We start from the raw sequence: 17,115 nt of genomic DNA, 5'->3' as shown, positions 1-17,115 counted from the left end.
AAGCTTGCACTTCCCATAGTAAAAATACCTGAAGTTAGTATTTAAAAAACGTTCTTTAAAAATCAGAGTAGAAAGGGAGCTCAGAGCTACTGCTCGTTCATCTTGGAACTCAGTATAGATCCCAATACATTTGAGTTACCTTTGCATAAAGAAATGTGTACACAAAATTGTAGAAGAAAAAAAATTACAAGACTCCAAATGCTTCCTTTGATAGATGAGGTTTTAACAATAAAATTCCAGCTAAGGTCTAAGAAGGTGAAGAAAAATGTGATACTACAAGATTCTTTTTAAAGGGTCCGTGAGATCTCTTTTTTCTACAAGCCACCTTACCTGCACTCGTTTGTTTTTCCATAAGATACTGTAAGCCTCAAGAGAAAAGGGCAGGGGCCAGTGATTAGTAACTAAAGCAATTATACTAAAACATGAGCTCATTCTAGATGCAGCATGGAACTGGTCAGCACACCAAGTAGCGTTCAAGACACAAAAGCATGCAGAGAGAACGCAGTCCACGATCCAAATCCTGGAGACACCGAGGCAGTCCAGTCATCTCACTTACCTACCTGCCTGTACTGCAACAACTAATAAAGTTTATCTGGTGAAATGTATTTATGCATGTTAGGCAACTATGAACATAATCCACCCCCAAAATCTGTGAAAACTCAGATTTAGGTTCTCCTGACTCCCACTGCAAAACCCAATGTTTAGCTACAACACTTTCTACTGCAAAAGGAAACATTTCTTAGTCTTTTCCTCTGTGTAACTCTGCATAAATCTGTGAGTCTCCAGCCCCTATCTTTCCAAATTACCCTGACTATAAACACAGGACAAAAGAATGGCAAACATCTCTAAATGTTCTGCTCAGCTCCTTTTGGATCAAATAGCATTAATGGCAGACAAGAACTAAAGCTACATTAAGTTTATGAACCGACATGGAAAATTGAGAAGGGTCCCATCTAAGCTAGTTTCTCAGGGTTTCTATGATGGGTCCAAAACCAACAATCTGCAGGCCTACAATATTTCTTTACAAGTATTTTCCAGGGGAACTAGCAGGGACTAACACATTTTGTAATTCAGTTCAGCCCCACTCATACCCCATTAGCAAATACTGTGCTAGTAACCGTATTTAATTTCAGTAGGAACATGGCTGAAGATGTTGAAAAAGGTGCAGCAGTCTCTTTCAGAAAAGCTTTAGAGAGCATTGAACTCTGTGGCCCTGTACCAAGCAACAAAGCTCAGAGATTCACCTTGAATAAAACTGTTTAAGGCATGCTGGGTTGAGACTCCTCAAGTATGTTGCTATATCTATAACCAAGATCAATAGCTAGGACACACAACACTTGAACCTTTAGAGAGCAATCTACATTTTTTATGTTTCTTCAGTTTTTCACTATCGTAGAGGACTCAGACCTTACCCATACCCTCTCAGTCCCTTCCTTCAGAGGATGCCGTGATGGTGTCTTAGGTGGCACTCACCAAGACACTGAATGCTGCAGTAAAACAAGGGTCTCTCCTTCCCAGGTCTGCCTCAGCTGCAGCCACAACACTGCAAAGCAACCGCTGCATGCACTGTCCCCAAAAGCCATGCTGTGTCATATGAGTGGAGGGAGATTTGCTACACACAACGTAACTATCTCTCAAGTAGTGTTTACAAGAGAAGGAAGAGGGGAGTAAGGTAAGAAGGGAGAAGGGAGAGAGAGACCTTCAGGTTCTTAAAGAGCAATACCCTCTCTAATTGGTTCAGGGCTTTGGGCTGTTCCCCACTACTTAGCTCCAGTTTGTTGAGGAGACATGAAGAGATCTGTGAAAGATAGGCAAATGCATGGTTTAAACAAAGCAAAATAAACCCAAAGAGAAGAATAACCTGGCAGAATGCAAGGCTTCAGGGCAGACTCTGGGCATGCACAGCAAAGAGACAGTACAAGGTAACTGCACAGATCAGACACAAGACAGAGCATCACTTAACCAAGCTGGGAGCAGCCATCACTTGATAAGGGTAGCCTTCCTAAATTCAAATTCACCTTCACTTTACACTTTCTGTACATACGCCATGACAAGTTCTGATACCTGCAGTATATTAGCCTGGTATCTTTTAGCTTTCCTTAGACCAGCCTATCATCATCACAAATCTTTCCACTCTTCTCCCACAGCAATGGAAACACGCAGTCATTAGGTTACTACAGAAGAAGTAAAGCCTCAAGCTAGTTTCAGATTCCTACAAGTAAGCATTCAGTCTGTCACAACACTGCTATACTGGCTCTGAAATGTACATTTACCCGATGCTGCCACTTTTCTCAAACCATTAAAAATAAGAAGAGTGGAAGTTTTACTGTTATAAATAGTATATTCAGCCTAAGTTCAAAGGTGGTTATTTCTTCTCTAGCACTCTTCTTCCCATCCTGTTGCTCTCAACAGTAGAATCCTGTATCTTTACTGACATTCTTTGTATGGAGTATAAAGAACATACAGGTATACAAGTATATATGGAGTTCCTCAAGTGGACGTCCCCTAAGAAATTATTACATATAATAATCACATAAAGGTCACATTTATGGTATTTGCCATACTGAATCCAGCTGCTAAAACCCCACTGTATAGAGGGAGATGGTGGTGTTGAACAAACCCAGACCTTCCATCCTCAGAAAATTGTGCATTTAGGGAAAGGCAGAAGAAGAATAGTTTACTTTGATTTGGCTGCTAATAGAAATGGCATTGCCAGTGTGAACTGTTTTCGCTACAGCATGCTGCTCCTTCTAGGAGCCACCAAAGCTTTTTCTACAATAGCCCAATTTCCTAATGCTTTCATGCTGTTTCACCAGCCTCAAAGTTTCCTTTCTACATAGGGAGAACTGGACAAATACATCCCCAATAGCTCAGTATTAGACCTGTAGTGAATGAAGAAAGATGATATAGAAGCTGGAGAGAGAGCAGAAGACAGTAAATGATCAGATGACATCACCATCCGGTCCGATAACTTGCTGGGGTTTTCTAGCCCACAGCAGCGATGGCTGTTCCCAGAATCCAGACTGACTCACCTAAGCAGCAGAATCACTAACAAGATTCACTACTGGACTACGTGGGCTTAATCCCACAGAATTATTGAAGCTCTGTCCATTTATGCGGTTAAACATGCTCTTTCAGTGGACTAGGGACTTGCAAGAATGAAGAAACACAAGTGTGAAAACAAACAATATAGAGATGAGCACAAGCCTGAGACAAGAGCAGAACAGCCAACACAGTGCTTAGTCTTACCTTCTTCATGTTTGTTCCCATGTAGCTTTTAGGCTCTTCTTTAAACTGAGGCAACCTGGAAGACAAAGAACAAGCCAAAACACATAAGCTTTCTTGGGTTAACAAGGGGAGAAAACAGACTGGTCTTTCCAGTCATGCTGCAGATACTAGAAAACCAAAATGAGGTTTTCTCCACAAAAAGAGATGCTCTTCACTTCTTTTCCTGACAAAATCTGCTGAGGGAAAAAACCCAAGTATAGATGAGAGATGCTTTGCATGCTATTACTGCTAATGGCAGTTTTGCTATATTGATTTTCATTGTTAATGGTCATGTAAGTACAGTTTCTTTTCCTTCAGTGTATGTCTCAGCAGTGGAGTGATTAGGTTCGTTAAAAACAGGTTTCTCTGATGCTAGAAACAGCTGCTGAGCCAGAGTGTCATCCACACCAGGACTCTTCTAATGTACATGTTATTACTAGTCATGGCAACCCTTTTCATTAACTTTGTAGAAACCCCAGTAGTTATCTTCTATTCTGCCTCATATAAACACAATTATGGTGCACAGTGGATCTAAGTTTAAGCTGAATGCTTTGAGCTAAGTAGTCCCTGTCTCAAAAGTAAAGGAGGTAGACTGTTCTTTCTGTGCTACCAAATGACAAATGTGTACAGCTCTACAAGTTCCACACACCCTGCTCTTCCTTCTGTTTCTTTACTACAGTTCTATCTTTGCTTGCTGAAGAGATAAAAGCCTTGCAGCACAGCTTTGGCTGTTTCTTTTTCTGGAAAGCAAGGTGGCTAAACCACCCCCGCAGTTGCTGTCTTTGCCTTGCTTCTCTATCCCAATGCCCACAGGCACAGATGGTGATGGTGTCTCCAAGCCTTATCAAGAAGGACAGAGGAGAGGATACACAGTAAGTGTATGAATAAGCACTAAGTAAAATTCACATATGCTCTGGAGAAAAAGTAATGCGCTCTCTCCCCTTTGGAGAGATTGATTCTCACTCTGCCCCGCATTCATTCAGTGCACTGCATGACACAGGGTGCACAGAGGGGAAGAAAAAAAAAAAAACCAAACCTGAAATCCCACTGGAACTGAATGTGACAATGGGGAAAAAATATTATGAGAGCTGTTTCACAAGCTGTCAGTTTTACTACAATCCTTTCCTACTAAAAGTATTTCTGTATCTGCGCGTTTCCTTTTTATAATACCCAGAGAAAGTCTATGATTACTTCACTATCTGGAGAAACAGTTGGAAGTTAAATAACTTATTTGAGTTTAAAAGAAGTAATCTTAATTACCTGAAGGGTGTTGAAAAGGGCAGAACATTTGTCCAAGACATATGATCTCAAGAGTTTAAAATTCTCTTTGATATGTGAGGTCAAAGCTCTCAGCTTGAAATCAACATGTGGCTATTCAACACCATTTCTAATCTCTCTCCTGAAGAGAGCTGTATCTTTTAGAGCACTTTTTTTTGTCCTTTTTGGAGTGAAGTTTGCATTCTATCCTCAAACTGGTTCCCTACCTAAAGCTCTTCATTACTTGGCTGTCCATCTCTCCTCAAATGACACCTTAAACCAGGCAACCTTCCCTACCTCTGTCTCCCTGCAGTCTGACAGGGTCAGCCCAAGAGAAAAGTGCCAAATCCTTCATCCCCTTCCACCTCTAAATAATGACCATTTTGGATGATTTTTCTGAGGGCCCTTAAGTGGAAGTGTGGAATCTTTCTGTCCTTAGAGGGCCACTCAGCAATGCCGAAGCAAACACAAGCAGGTTTACCTTGTGAAGAGCAGCTGCACCATGTCGACCAGAGTGTGCTCTGCAGATTTTCTCAATAACTCTGCGAAGACAAAAACAAATAACACAGGTGTCATTACTCAGTGTGATATTATCAAGAGGCTTCTTCAAGCAGACTCCCCTCCGAGCCTTGTTTACAGAGATTACGGCAAATTTATTAAAACCAGCTCCAACACCGCATTACTGCAAACGGGCATATAATCACAAGGTGGCGCCACAAAGCTGGGGAAAAAGAACAGTCAGAAGTTGTACAATGAACTCCTAACAAATTTTCCATATAGTTGTAGAAAAACACAATAATATAAAGCTCAGCAGCTTTCCACAGATGCATGTTCTACAACAGAACTAGTTAATGCTGAGGAAACCTGATCATTTCTTAACTGCAGAAGTATGAACAAACCTACCGCTGAGTCTCATTTCAAAGCATATGCGGAAACAGGACTGCATGATCTCACACACAGATTCATTGGTGAGATGGGCTCCCACCGGAGTGAGCAGCAAGGTCCTCAAAACCTGCAAAGAACAGCACACATATGTCCCATAGTACAATGACTTGCATGCATTTCCAAGAAAAGGCTGGCTTCCTCAAGGATTGCCATGAGCAGAAAACCTAAGGGTTTTCCGGGAGTCATTTCAAACTGAATGCTGTGCTCAAGAAACAGATTAAGAGACAAGAATGATCTCCCACTTTAAAAAGAGGCCTGATATGCTGCATGCTACCCGATATTTAAATTCAGTAACTAGGTATCTGCTCAAAAGTACATAGACCAAAGAGGTATATAGTTCATAGGTCTCTACACAGAATTTCTCAAAAATATGTCTGAGAGCTCCATTTGCTTAATTTACCCCTAACACAGACCAGGCACAAGGTAGGATTATTGACACTACCACATTATCAAGCCCTTAATTTAAAAACAATTTCGTTTAAGCTTTTAATTATTTTCATTTGGGAAAGCTTTTACCACAGGTATATGAGCCATCTGTTTAAAAAGAAAGTCTGTCACTAAGCTCCTACAGAGTCAAAACATCGCTCCTTTCTCTTCATCTCCATGTAACAGGATATGTTCCACAACAGGCAGCAACCATTATGGTAATTATCATTTCTCTCCACTTACCTGTAGGATTTTCATCAAGACAACCTCATCGCTCGCATGATCCGTGCCCACAAATCGGGCATGAGTGACAGCATCTGCCATGTTCTCCATTCCCTCTGCTGTGCCCTCATGGCTGGGATCTGAGTAACAGAATAAAAATATGACAAGGAAAGGCCACCTACAGCCTACCACCTCTGTGGGGAGACATCTACACAGAGATACTTTGTTGCCACCTGCTTCCTTAATTTGCATGACTTGAGTGAGTTGACTCTACAAGAACAAAACTCACCTCCCAGTATCAGAAAGTTTTTAAAACTGAGAACTTTCAGAAAGACTTTATCAAGACTCTATTTACATTTGTGAAAGGATGTAACCTAACAAAGAAAAGAACTACAATTCAGTTCTTACTGTCTCTGTATGTTTTAAGACATTAATTTGTAAGGCTATATCCTGTTTCCTACAATATAGCACAATCAGCTGTTAAATGCATTCAGTTCCTCCTTGGGAACGAAGAGAAAATAAGCTCTTAAACATAGGGAACCTCAAATTTACCCCCACAAGGAGAAAATGCCAAACAAGTTCTAACAGACTGAGAAGGAAAAACTGTCTCTTGTTCTACATCCCTCCCAAGGAATAGGAGCTGGGGAAGGCATGGAGCAGTAGCTTTCCCCAGAGAAAACAGCAGACAGACACAATCACAGTTTAGATATCAGAGTTGCAGGCCTCCCACTTCCATCATTCATCAAGGCTCCTTCTCTCCATTTCAGTCTTTTGTAGCTACAAACAATGGTGCAGTTGAGAGAATGTTTAGGACAAGATTGTTGCTAGTAACCGTATCTTGTGCCACATTACAGTGGCTTCAGAGAAGCTGCCTCCGGCTTTGATTTCATTCTCACTTAAACAATACATCACTGGGCAAGAATCTTGTTACCTTCCTACCTAAACAGTTATTAGGAAAGAAAGGAGACAACCTAAACACTAGTTAATACTTCATTAATTGGCAATGGGACCTCTTGAACTCCAGCAAAAATGGAGCTGACAGAGGAACCAAGCAAGACCTTGTATACTTTGCAGAGAAGGTTTGCAGACTGCCTCTTTGACTCTAGTTGTGTTCACACCTAGGAGGAGCTAAGCTCTAGGCATTAAAGAAAGCTGTCCTTATTGTGGTCCAAAGAGCACAGCCTCCATCACGCTGTGGGGATTCTGAGGGGCTGCAGGATAAGAAACTTCTCATAGTTGCACAAAACTGAAATGGCATCAGTGTACTCCAGAATCCCACAAATCTGCATAGGAACAGCACTTTGCTTTTGCCATCTCTTACACATCTCTATTAAAAGCAGAGCTTGCCTACTTTTGACATAGTCCTCTCCGACACACACATAAAAATCTTGCATGGTTGAGAGTGGGTTCCTCTCCTGGTCTGCTAGTCAAACCTCACTGAGCTATCAAGGAGTCTGTTCTAAGACCAATCAGTAATTTTTACCTGCTTCAGCAGCAGCACTGAACAGGATACCAAACTGGTACTGGGAAGCATTAGATAAGAGGTCTGGCTGTCAAAGGCAGTTCTCTGTGTACCTTCAATAATGGCTTATAATCCAGTTAGAAGCTACCACTCTTCTACCAGAGGCAATAAAAAATCAGCTGTATGTTGGTGCCCCATGCACTGTTATTCACAAACGGAAATAACAGCTTAAACCACCAATGGTGATGTAGGATCATTCTAAATTGCCTCAATTAAATCAGGCAAAGACCAGTGGTGTTACAATGCCAGCACCTACGTTAGCATTACTGTTAACCAACCTCAACAACTACAGTGGAAAGCTGCTAAGCAGGCATCAAGAGGAAAAAGCCACTTGGTGCAGAAAAGACTCCCACAGGCAGAACACAAAGATTCACTTCGCTGTCACCTCTTCCAGTAGATGGGAGTTGCTCTAGGCTTAGGGATACATTTAGTCATAGTTATGGATAGTCTGTGAGAAAAGGAAATGCAAGCAAGTTGTGCATATGCTTCTTTTAACAGATCTATGACTACAGCTTTGCTCTTCTAGCCCTGACCTTCAACGCTAATAAACACACCTCTTTCCCAACACACACCATGCCTGACTACTTCAGTCCTGGCTCCCTGGAACAGCTCTGCAAATTCAGGTCAATTTATAAAGCCTCTTGAGTTCAATTAGAAGCACAGATACTTCTACTTTGCAGAAACAAGATACAGAAAAGATCAACCTGCTTCTTTGTTCCCTTTTGAGAAAACAGTACAGAAAGATGTGTCAATGCCTGCTCAGAATCACTAACAAAAGTAAGTTTGTGTGAAGCAAAATATGTCTGAAAATTGCTACCTACAGTGCAAAGATCTGGAGACCCCATCTACATGTACTCATTTCATATGGGGTGTACTCTTACAACAGGTGGGCAAAAGAACAAGCAGAAAGCAGAAAATCCAGGCTCTCAACCATGAGGGAAATCCAGAAGCCTGTTCAGTAACGCTTTTAATGGAACTAAACAAACTCACCAAGGAGACAGAGAAGGTAGAGGGGAGAACAAGCGTTAAGCTCCCCAAACAGCAAGCCCTCTCACTGGAAGATGAGCAACAGCTACTCGCTTACAGATACGTAGTTTTCAGGAACGCCACAGAAAGTTAACTTTAGAAATGGAACCAGAAGCTGCTGTGGACACACTACGATAATAGAGCACATACCTTTTCTGAGGAAAATACAAAAAATACAATTCTGAAATGCAGCCACTAGTCTTCCTATAGCTAAGGTTGAGCTCATCAAAAAGGCTTACAGCTAGCTAGTGCAAAGCTGCTGAGTAAGGAAATAACTGATCTGAGGGATAAAAATCAATTCGAGTTTAGTATTGTTGCAGAGTTTTCTTGTACCGTCAGAATTACTACATAACTTATCGACTATAATTCCTGAAACAGTAGTACTTATTTCAGAGCAGAGGATAATCTCTGTAAGGCTACCTATTCCTACTGAAACACACACATGGTGGATATCAAATAATTTTATTTAACTGAGCTGTGATTGCATGCTATACCATTAGTGAACTGCTGCGTCCAACAACCTCAGAACAGATCTTTGCAATACAGACTACTAGAGATAGAAGTCTCAAAGGCTACTCAAGAATTATTCTTTTCTAACTGGTTTTAAAACATACCCCTTGGCAATACTGGCCTGAAAAGTAGACAGATAATCACCTGCCGACATGTGACAGCATAAGAAAAACAAGGAGAATTAGCAATTAAATGCTTTGGAAATAGGAAAAGAAAGTTGTTTCAAACAAAGATAATTATCAGAGGAGTTTGGCCCTTTCACAGCCCACTGGTTTTCGAACCAGCATGTACAGCAAAAGCCATCCACTCACAGAACAGACACAGCTAACAACGCTTTTAAAGAGAGTGCTGGTTTCACCTGTCATTACGCAGCCCCAAAATGCACCAAAAATATCAGCCACAATGAAATTTCCCCACTGTGACTATGCCGGAGTCCTTCCTTCCCTGTTCTGTACAGTTTTAAATGATTCATATATAAAGGACAGTTTTAAGCTTTTCCTATCTTTAAGCAAACAGTCTTTAGGCTACCTTTAGTCTTATATTACAAAGAGAAATATATGACCAAAAAGCTTTAATTTAACAACACAAGCCTAGCCAGATGTTCAGCCAGCACCACTAATCCCAGCCTCACTGGTATCTGGAGCAGCACAAAGGACAAGGCCACTGTGAAAGTCACCTGAAGCAGCAACAGACAGGTTCTGCTCCACAACAAAAGCCAGGCAGAGGGTCTTTTCCACCGTCTGCTACAAAGATACACACTCACCAACAGCTACAGGGATGTGTCCTTGCTGAAGTGACCTAATTAATATTCTAAATAATAAGTAGCTAGAGAAAGACCACAAATTCTTAACCACACTTTTTCATGTTTCTGCCTCAAATCAAGTATTTGTACTCAGTTGTCTGTGCAGACATTTGCCTAGACGTGTGATACCAGCCTGATGTTCTGATACCACCCAGACCATAAAAGCCCAGAAGAAGAGCCCATCCCTCATTCTATGTTGAAACAAACATATTTTGCATTATTGCTTAGTCCTTCAGAGGGACATATTTCACAGGCTTATTTAGTAAGATTTCTTTATTGTCCTATGAAGTGACATCAATATTGCATCATTTTAGTTATTTTTTGCCAGTTAAAATTACACACAATATTGTTGACTAATTGATGTCTTGATACACTAAATTTCCACCAAACTCCTAAAAATTTTTCTTCCTGCAAGTCCCCATTCTTGCTCCTTTTAACTTTGGGTCTTTCCCACAAAAGTGGTCTGCATCTGTATCAAGCCCTTTCTTTCTCTGACTTCCCTCATGCTAACTCCGAACAACAAAATATTTAAGACAGAGCCAAAAATTCAACAGCGTTCACTCACAATGTAAGGGAGGAAAAGAACTGAGAAATCTGTGCTTGGCAGGAAGGAAGACAGGTAAAATAATTTTCTCCAAGTGAGACTACATATAAACAAACATAGATATCAAGTTTTGTGATTCACACAGGTATGATCGGAAAGTACTAACTGAATTTACACAGAAAAATCAAGCACCACTAACAACAGGATGACACATTGAAGGCAGACAGAAAGCCAGCTAATGAGTTACTACAAGCCAGCTGAGCCATGGGAACTGACCACATGTCCATTATTAGTCTTTCACAAATATAAAGGAGAATGCGCACATTTGAAAGTCTGGGCAGAGGCAAAACTGTCTCTGCCATGACAACTGTGACAAGTGAAGAGTACTGGCACATCACTGGACAGGGTCTGCAACTGGGCAAAAACACAACCTCACTCTAGAGCAGAAATATTAGTCCACAAAACTAAATAAATCCTACTGTGTTTATTTGTATTACAACATTGTAATCCAAGCTGGTATTATGCCCTCCCTGGCCCTTTTGCTCCAATTGCATTAAAAAGCAGTTGGTGACCACCAGAGTCCAGCAGCAGGCTATAAGCACACACAGCAGACTAGAAGCTCTGGCTCCATTTCCAGCCATTGCTGTAGTGGCATGAAAGACCAGCAGGTATGATATTAGGAAACTGCAGATGCCTATTTCCCCAGCATTAACGACAATCTTCTTATTTCCCCAATCTCCTCATTAAGACTGCAAGCATGTATCCTGGCCAAAGACATGTCTCAAGGAGATGCATTTGGCTGGCATTTTGGTAAATCCCAGGAAGCCACATCACATACCTATTAATGCGTATGAGAGAAACTTATTCACAGAGGTGAGAGCCAATCCAGTTATGGGGCCTGTAGTGTCTTCAGAACGGATTACTTCCAGGAAAGGCCGAAGAAAGACATTGGGTTCAATTTCAGATAGCTCTGTTAAAATAAAAACAATTTTAAACATACATTAAATTAGATTTGATTCAATAGGATTCATTTTCTCTTTAAGAATCTACAGCAAGCTTAATCTCAGAGGAAAGAGGCCTGCAATTGCTTAGTGTCAGGCTTGTGGGAAGGTCAGGGTTACTTTTAACTATATATATATGCACACACACATTCATATATGTAAACATTTTTAAAAGCAATGGTTTGTGAAGTTCACTTTCTTAAGATCTTCAAAACAGCCTTCTGGAGCCTTCTAAAACAAATCCTATTGTAAGAACAATCTGTAAACACCACAGAGTCACTGCTGCCTAAACTCATGGTTTAATTAATTGGCAGATACATACTCCTGGAATTGTGCGATCACATGAACCATATAGACCCTGCCCCACCATCCCTCACTGCTGTAACATCCTACTACACATACAGCCTCATGCTAGTTACATGTATAATACAAATGTACAACCAGGTTAGTTGGATCTCTCACAGGTCTTTGCCTAAATACAAATTGCATTTCTGTAACACTAGAAATTTGCTTGGCAAAGACAGGAAAAACCCACAACATAAAAAACAAATTTTACAACTCTTCTGTTTTATTCTCAGAATACCTGTAAAGCTTCTCAACCAAAGAAGAAAAAGGCACACTTCTCTACTTGCTGCTTTGACAGCAAGTATCATCTCTAAAGCTGCAATACAAGGCAAACCAAACAATCAAACCCACAAGGAATCAAGATAAGAGGAGTCCTGAGGAGGATTTAGGAGGAAGTATTAAAAAGCAGGTGAAGACAACCACAATACAGCCAGTACACAGGCAAAGAAGAGTGTATTAAAAGTAACTTGGATAGTCTTGAGACTGGAAATACTTAAGTACAAACACTTGGCTCAACTTGCTAAAACCTATGTTTTATTCTTAATAAAAGTTAACAAGTCTAATGGCTAATAGTGTCATAGAAACACTGGCATTTATATTCTTGATGATCCAGTATTGCACTTAACTGTCATATGAGCTTCTTTGAGGCGGGGGAGAAAAAAAGCCTGTAATTCCTGAATCCTTAGACAAGCTGCTGCTTTTCTATCTACCAAATTAACTCAATTATTTTATGTTTTAGAAAAAATCGCAACCCTTCTGATTCTAAGATAAGTGAAATTCAATTTTATCATAGTTCCTATTGAAAAGCCTTAAGTATCAAAGTAAAAAGCCTATCAGAAAGCGTGTTAACATAACTGTGACAAATTATGGTGAGGAAGCAAAGGAGGAAGAATAATGCAGGAGCTTTTGTTTTAAATAGTGAAGACCACGGAGAACAACATCAAAGTGCAACAGTTTTGCTGTCAACTAAAGCAAAACTGCAATTAAAAAAAGGAACTTTGGGAATCATTATGCAGTCTCTTACCTTTCAGCCACCAGTTCATATCAGGCCAACAGCACTAACTTGTGAGAGGTTAAAAGGAACGTGATGATTCAATCTTTTTGGCTTAAGAACAACTCCCTCAATTTGTCAGATAATATCCTGGTGTGACATTACAATTGTGTCACCTCTCAATAGCTCATGGAAATGCAGAGGATCACAAGACATGCTTTCATCAATGTTTATTTAAGTGTGCTTTATAGAACACTTGTCTGGTTACAAGCACTTGGACAACATTAAATATGGTAAGACTACTAGGGATCAACACTCAAACTCTTCTTCCCCAAAACTGATCCTTTCTATAGAACAGTCAGCACCTAATAAACCCATCGTAATCCTGTCAACTCCTCCAGCCCCCTTCAATCCAGGGAGCCCCAGGAAGGAAAAGCTGCACCTTGATTAGTAAGAAAAATGGGATAGTTGCACAGGTGGAATGAGATGATGAAGACAAACTTGCTAGCAGAGGATAGGTAAGTTATCACACTCTCTATTAATCCATTCTTGGAACAAAGAGACATTTTATTTACAAGAGTGGAGGGAGTTTAATTTTTTTCTTTCAATTAAAGTTGTGAATCTTGATGTGGTTAAAGATCAGATTCCCCTGCAGTCTAACTGAAATTCCCAACTTACATGAAGATCACAAAATGGCTTGTCATAATTAGGATTTAACTTAGGCACATACTGTTGATTACACAGCAACTCTGACCAGCCTCCCTGATATTCAGAGACTCTAGCTTTTATGGTAACACAGCATTTCACATTGAGCTCTCTGAAACTGATTGTGTACGCTGTAAAACTGTTTCAGACTGGATAGCTGGTGCTGTGTTATTGAAAAAAAATTTTACAATATACTAAACAAGAAGAGAGTATTTTTAGTGCAAGACTTACTCACTAAAGGATTATTGTCTGAAAGATCTAAATTTCAGTGAAACACCAATCACACTGCTGTTCACATCTGAGGAGTATTCACTTGATTACTACAATGAGGTCTTCTTACCAGCAGCATTTGCAGACATTGAGGACTTACAGAGGACATGAGCTCCCTTTTCAAAGCAGAACTCAGTGTCGGTAGTGGTGCTTGCTTCAACAGAAAGCTTGGGAGCACAGAAAAACAGTCATACTGTAGCTATTCTTGCTATATCCTGTCTTCAAGCAGAAGTATCTCATTGGCAGAAGTATCAGTTCAACATCTGAATGTGACACTAAAGCTGCTTGGAAGTTTTTAACCAAGTAAAATTTTTGCAAACAAGTCAGTCAAAGATCGATCCTCTTCTCTTAACTCAAACCCGCTGAGCTCAGTGAAGTTAGTTCAGAAACTCTCTCCCCAAAAGGTTTCACAGCCTTAAGTACTGAACATGGCAGTGTCCAGAACCAACCTGCCAGCCCTTTCAGATCAATAACTACACCTGCAAGGTGCACTCCATGCTAGCTTTTACTACCAGAGCTTAAGTTTAATCTAGAGCACAGAACAGTAGGAACTGAATAATGCTCTTTTCACAATACTTTGGTAAGGTAGGACCATAGTCTTTAAAGCAAATCTTTCTGCCCAGCAAGTTAAAACTTCATGAAAGAGACACTACATAAAGCCTTGATCTTTTTTGGCACCTAACTGCAAAAGCAATGCTATGCTCTCCTGAACCTCAGAAGGGGCAATAAAATCAATTACAACTTCAATAATTCTTTTGCCAAAATGAGGGCTATATAAAGTAAATATTGAATGTTTGGAAGTACATACTTGAACTTTTATAAAAGCTTTCCAAAAAAAAGCAGCTCCGATTTTTCAACTCTCTGGTTCTCACTCTGCCAGATTTAGGTTCAGACATTACAAAGAGAGGAAACTATAACCAGTGAGAGACTTGAGAATTGCTGAGAGATGTTTCCCCAAGTATATTTCCTATCAAGAGACATTTCTCAGTGTTTAAACTCGAAAACATGGGATGGTTCTCTGCTTAGGTAACTACTTTCAACTCTGGGGAAGAAACAAACAAGCAAAAAACCCAGCAGCCCTGCAAGCATGACCTCAGCCTAGGGTATTACAAGAGGGAAAACTGAACAATTGTCCACAAGGAGATCAAATTTTCACTAGAGATTCCTACAAGCAGCCTTCCTTTTCAATCTACTCAAAGCTAAGGAAAATTATATTAAAACATGATATAGTCTTACATGAAGAACCTGGGCTGCTTTGGGGACCAGCTGGAAAGCACTTCACATTCTTTTCACACAGGTCCCTTCAACGAAATTTCAGGGAAGCAAACAGAGACCAGCAGCAGCACTACACACAAAAATGCTCAGCTAGCCCAGAGCAGTGCATGGAGATTGAGAAGGGAAAGAATATCTTAAGTAGCATATCAGAAAGCCAACTCTTCAGGCTGGCAGTTTTAATATGAGGATGGAATTCCTTTGAGACCACAGTGCTTTCCTTCATTCATCCTATGGATTATTTGCGCTTTGACACACATGTCTATAAAGATATTTAAACAACTAATTCATGTTTAAGCACCTAACTCCCATTTCTCCAATCCCATCCAGCCGTTCTGGCACTTCAGCAAACAAGCTGCACCAGACCTCCAGCGTCCCTTTTCTCCTGAAGTACAGGAGCAGGTCCCCCTCAGAAGAGGTTTCTTATTGTTAGCACGCTGTTGGCACATTCCTGATCTAAAATGCTCACATAAGCTGCTTTCTCTGGCAGTTCAACTCTTCACTCCTGAATGACTCTTATCAGGATCGGCTATGCGTTCCGAATCAGAGTAAATGAACGAGAAAAAATTGTTTATGACAAGTTATTTCAACATCATTTGTCCCCAGGACAGGCAACTGCAACCCAAACCACATGACCTGGACTCCTCTTATGCAGCAGCTGTTGGCCTTTGACGCCCAGCCTTCAGAAAGGCTGTCTCAGTTGTATCCCACGCACCTCTCCAATGCAGACGAGCTCAGACAAGAGCAATGCTTCAAGCACGTGCTGTTACCTTCCCTGCTTATGTACTGAACTGTACAATGCACAGGCATTCTGTTTTCTTCTTAAGATGAGAAAAAGACAAAGATAACACTGTAACAAAGCAGAAATCCAGCTCTTCAGGACTCCTCCTTAAGAACTCAATGAGTTTATGCCACAGAAAATTGAGGTGCCAGCAAATGCTTCCTGGCTCACCCTCAAAAACACTTCCTGCAAACACTGAGCTTCTGGTCTATGTGAATTTGTATGTGCTTTATTCTCAGTTCACCCACCAAACACCAAAACATTTTGTCTTTTTACCAGGTGAGAAGTCCCTGCAGTCTCTCAAAGAAAGTTAAAGTTACAAGGAAAAAACTGTACTTGCCTTTTAAAACCATCTGAAAGTACTGAGTAGCCATGCTCTTCATATTTTCAAAAACATTTCTGAAGTCTTAACTGGTGGAATAAGTGCTGGCTTAATCTCACCCAGATCAAAATGCAGGATCACAGAGAAAGGAGAAATTCCTTTGAGTTAGTCCTGTGATTATCTATTTGTTAATTTAGAGATTAACCAATCTAGCAAACAGAACTACAGTAACTTGCTCCTCTAAAGATGTGCAGAGCTTGAATTTGCTTTACATAGAGTCAGTTAGGTAACAGCCACAGAACAGTATATGCATATTGGTTCTAGTTCCCTCGGCAAAACTACAATTTCAGCAGCTCTACAGCTGATGAGCGGAGGAGGCGCATGTTTCACCACTCCAAAAACAAATTCTCCAGACTGACTGGAACACATGCCACAATGCACCTGCAATGAAAGACTTGCCCTGACTTCTTCTAACTAGGAAGTTTAGTCCAACATTTACCTCCAGTTCACTAATGGCCAATTAATGTAGGGTAACAAGTGTAAAAAAGCTAAGCTAGATGATACACACTCATTTGTTCCTGAACGTATGTTCGCCTCTGCACAGTCCTGGTACAGTCAAGGTTTCAAGTGAAAAGAACCCTCTGCCATGTCATCCCACAAGGCGGTTTTGTTGTTGTTTTGGTCTTGTTTTTCTTGCAAGGTCTAGACCAGCACCTGCCACACAGTGCAATGCGTAGCACATTTCTAGAAATTTTCTTATCTGAAATGAGAACAGATTGCTACTTACATAGTCTGAGCTAGCAGCTAGTGTGTCCTACTTCCTGAAAGTAATGATAGCAATGTCCACTAAACTTGATAAATAAGAGATCATCAAAAAGAGTAGCCACCTGGCATTCCCTACAGGTTC

At 40.6% G+C, this 17,115-nt stretch overlaps 1 protein-coding gene across 7 annotated transcripts in view; it reads right to left on the bottom strand.

Moving 5' to 3' along the window:
• GBF1 (golgi brefeldin A resistant guanine nucleotide exchange factor 1) overlaps positions 1–17,115 on the bottom strand; it is a 111,376-nt gene that overhangs the window by 36,493 nt on the left and 57,768 nt on the right. For 3 of the 7 annotated variants that reach the window (XM_074874756.1, XM_074874757.1, XM_074874761.1), the window contains 7 exons: positions 11,360–11,491; positions 6,139–6,257; positions 5,428–5,536; positions 5,006–5,066; positions 3,250–3,304; positions 1,724–1,798; positions 331–366 (listed from right to left, as the gene is read on the bottom strand). In XM_074874756.1, coding sequence (XP_074730857.1) covers positions 331–366; positions 1,724–1,798; positions 3,250–3,304; positions 5,006–5,066; positions 5,428–5,536; positions 6,139–6,257; positions 11,360–11,491 — 587 coding nt within the window. Of the gene's footprint in view, positions 1–330; positions 367–1,723; positions 1,799–3,249; positions 3,305–5,005; positions 5,067–5,427; positions 5,537–6,138; positions 6,260–11,359; positions 11,492–17,115 lie in introns of those variants that run through there. The other 4 variants (XM_074874759.1, XM_074874763.1, XM_074874758.1 and 1 more) reach the window with 3 other exon arrangements.

This window comes from Strix uralensis, chromosome 7 (assembly GCF_047716275.1).
Source record: "Strix uralensis isolate ZFMK-TIS-50842 chromosome 7, bStrUra1, whole genome shotgun sequence".
Lineage (NCBI taxonomy): Eukaryota > Metazoa > Chordata > Aves > Strigiformes > Strigidae > Strix > Strix uralensis.
The sequence above is the reverse complement of the archived record's forward strand: the minus strand, read 5'-3'. Positions and strand labels throughout refer to the sequence as shown.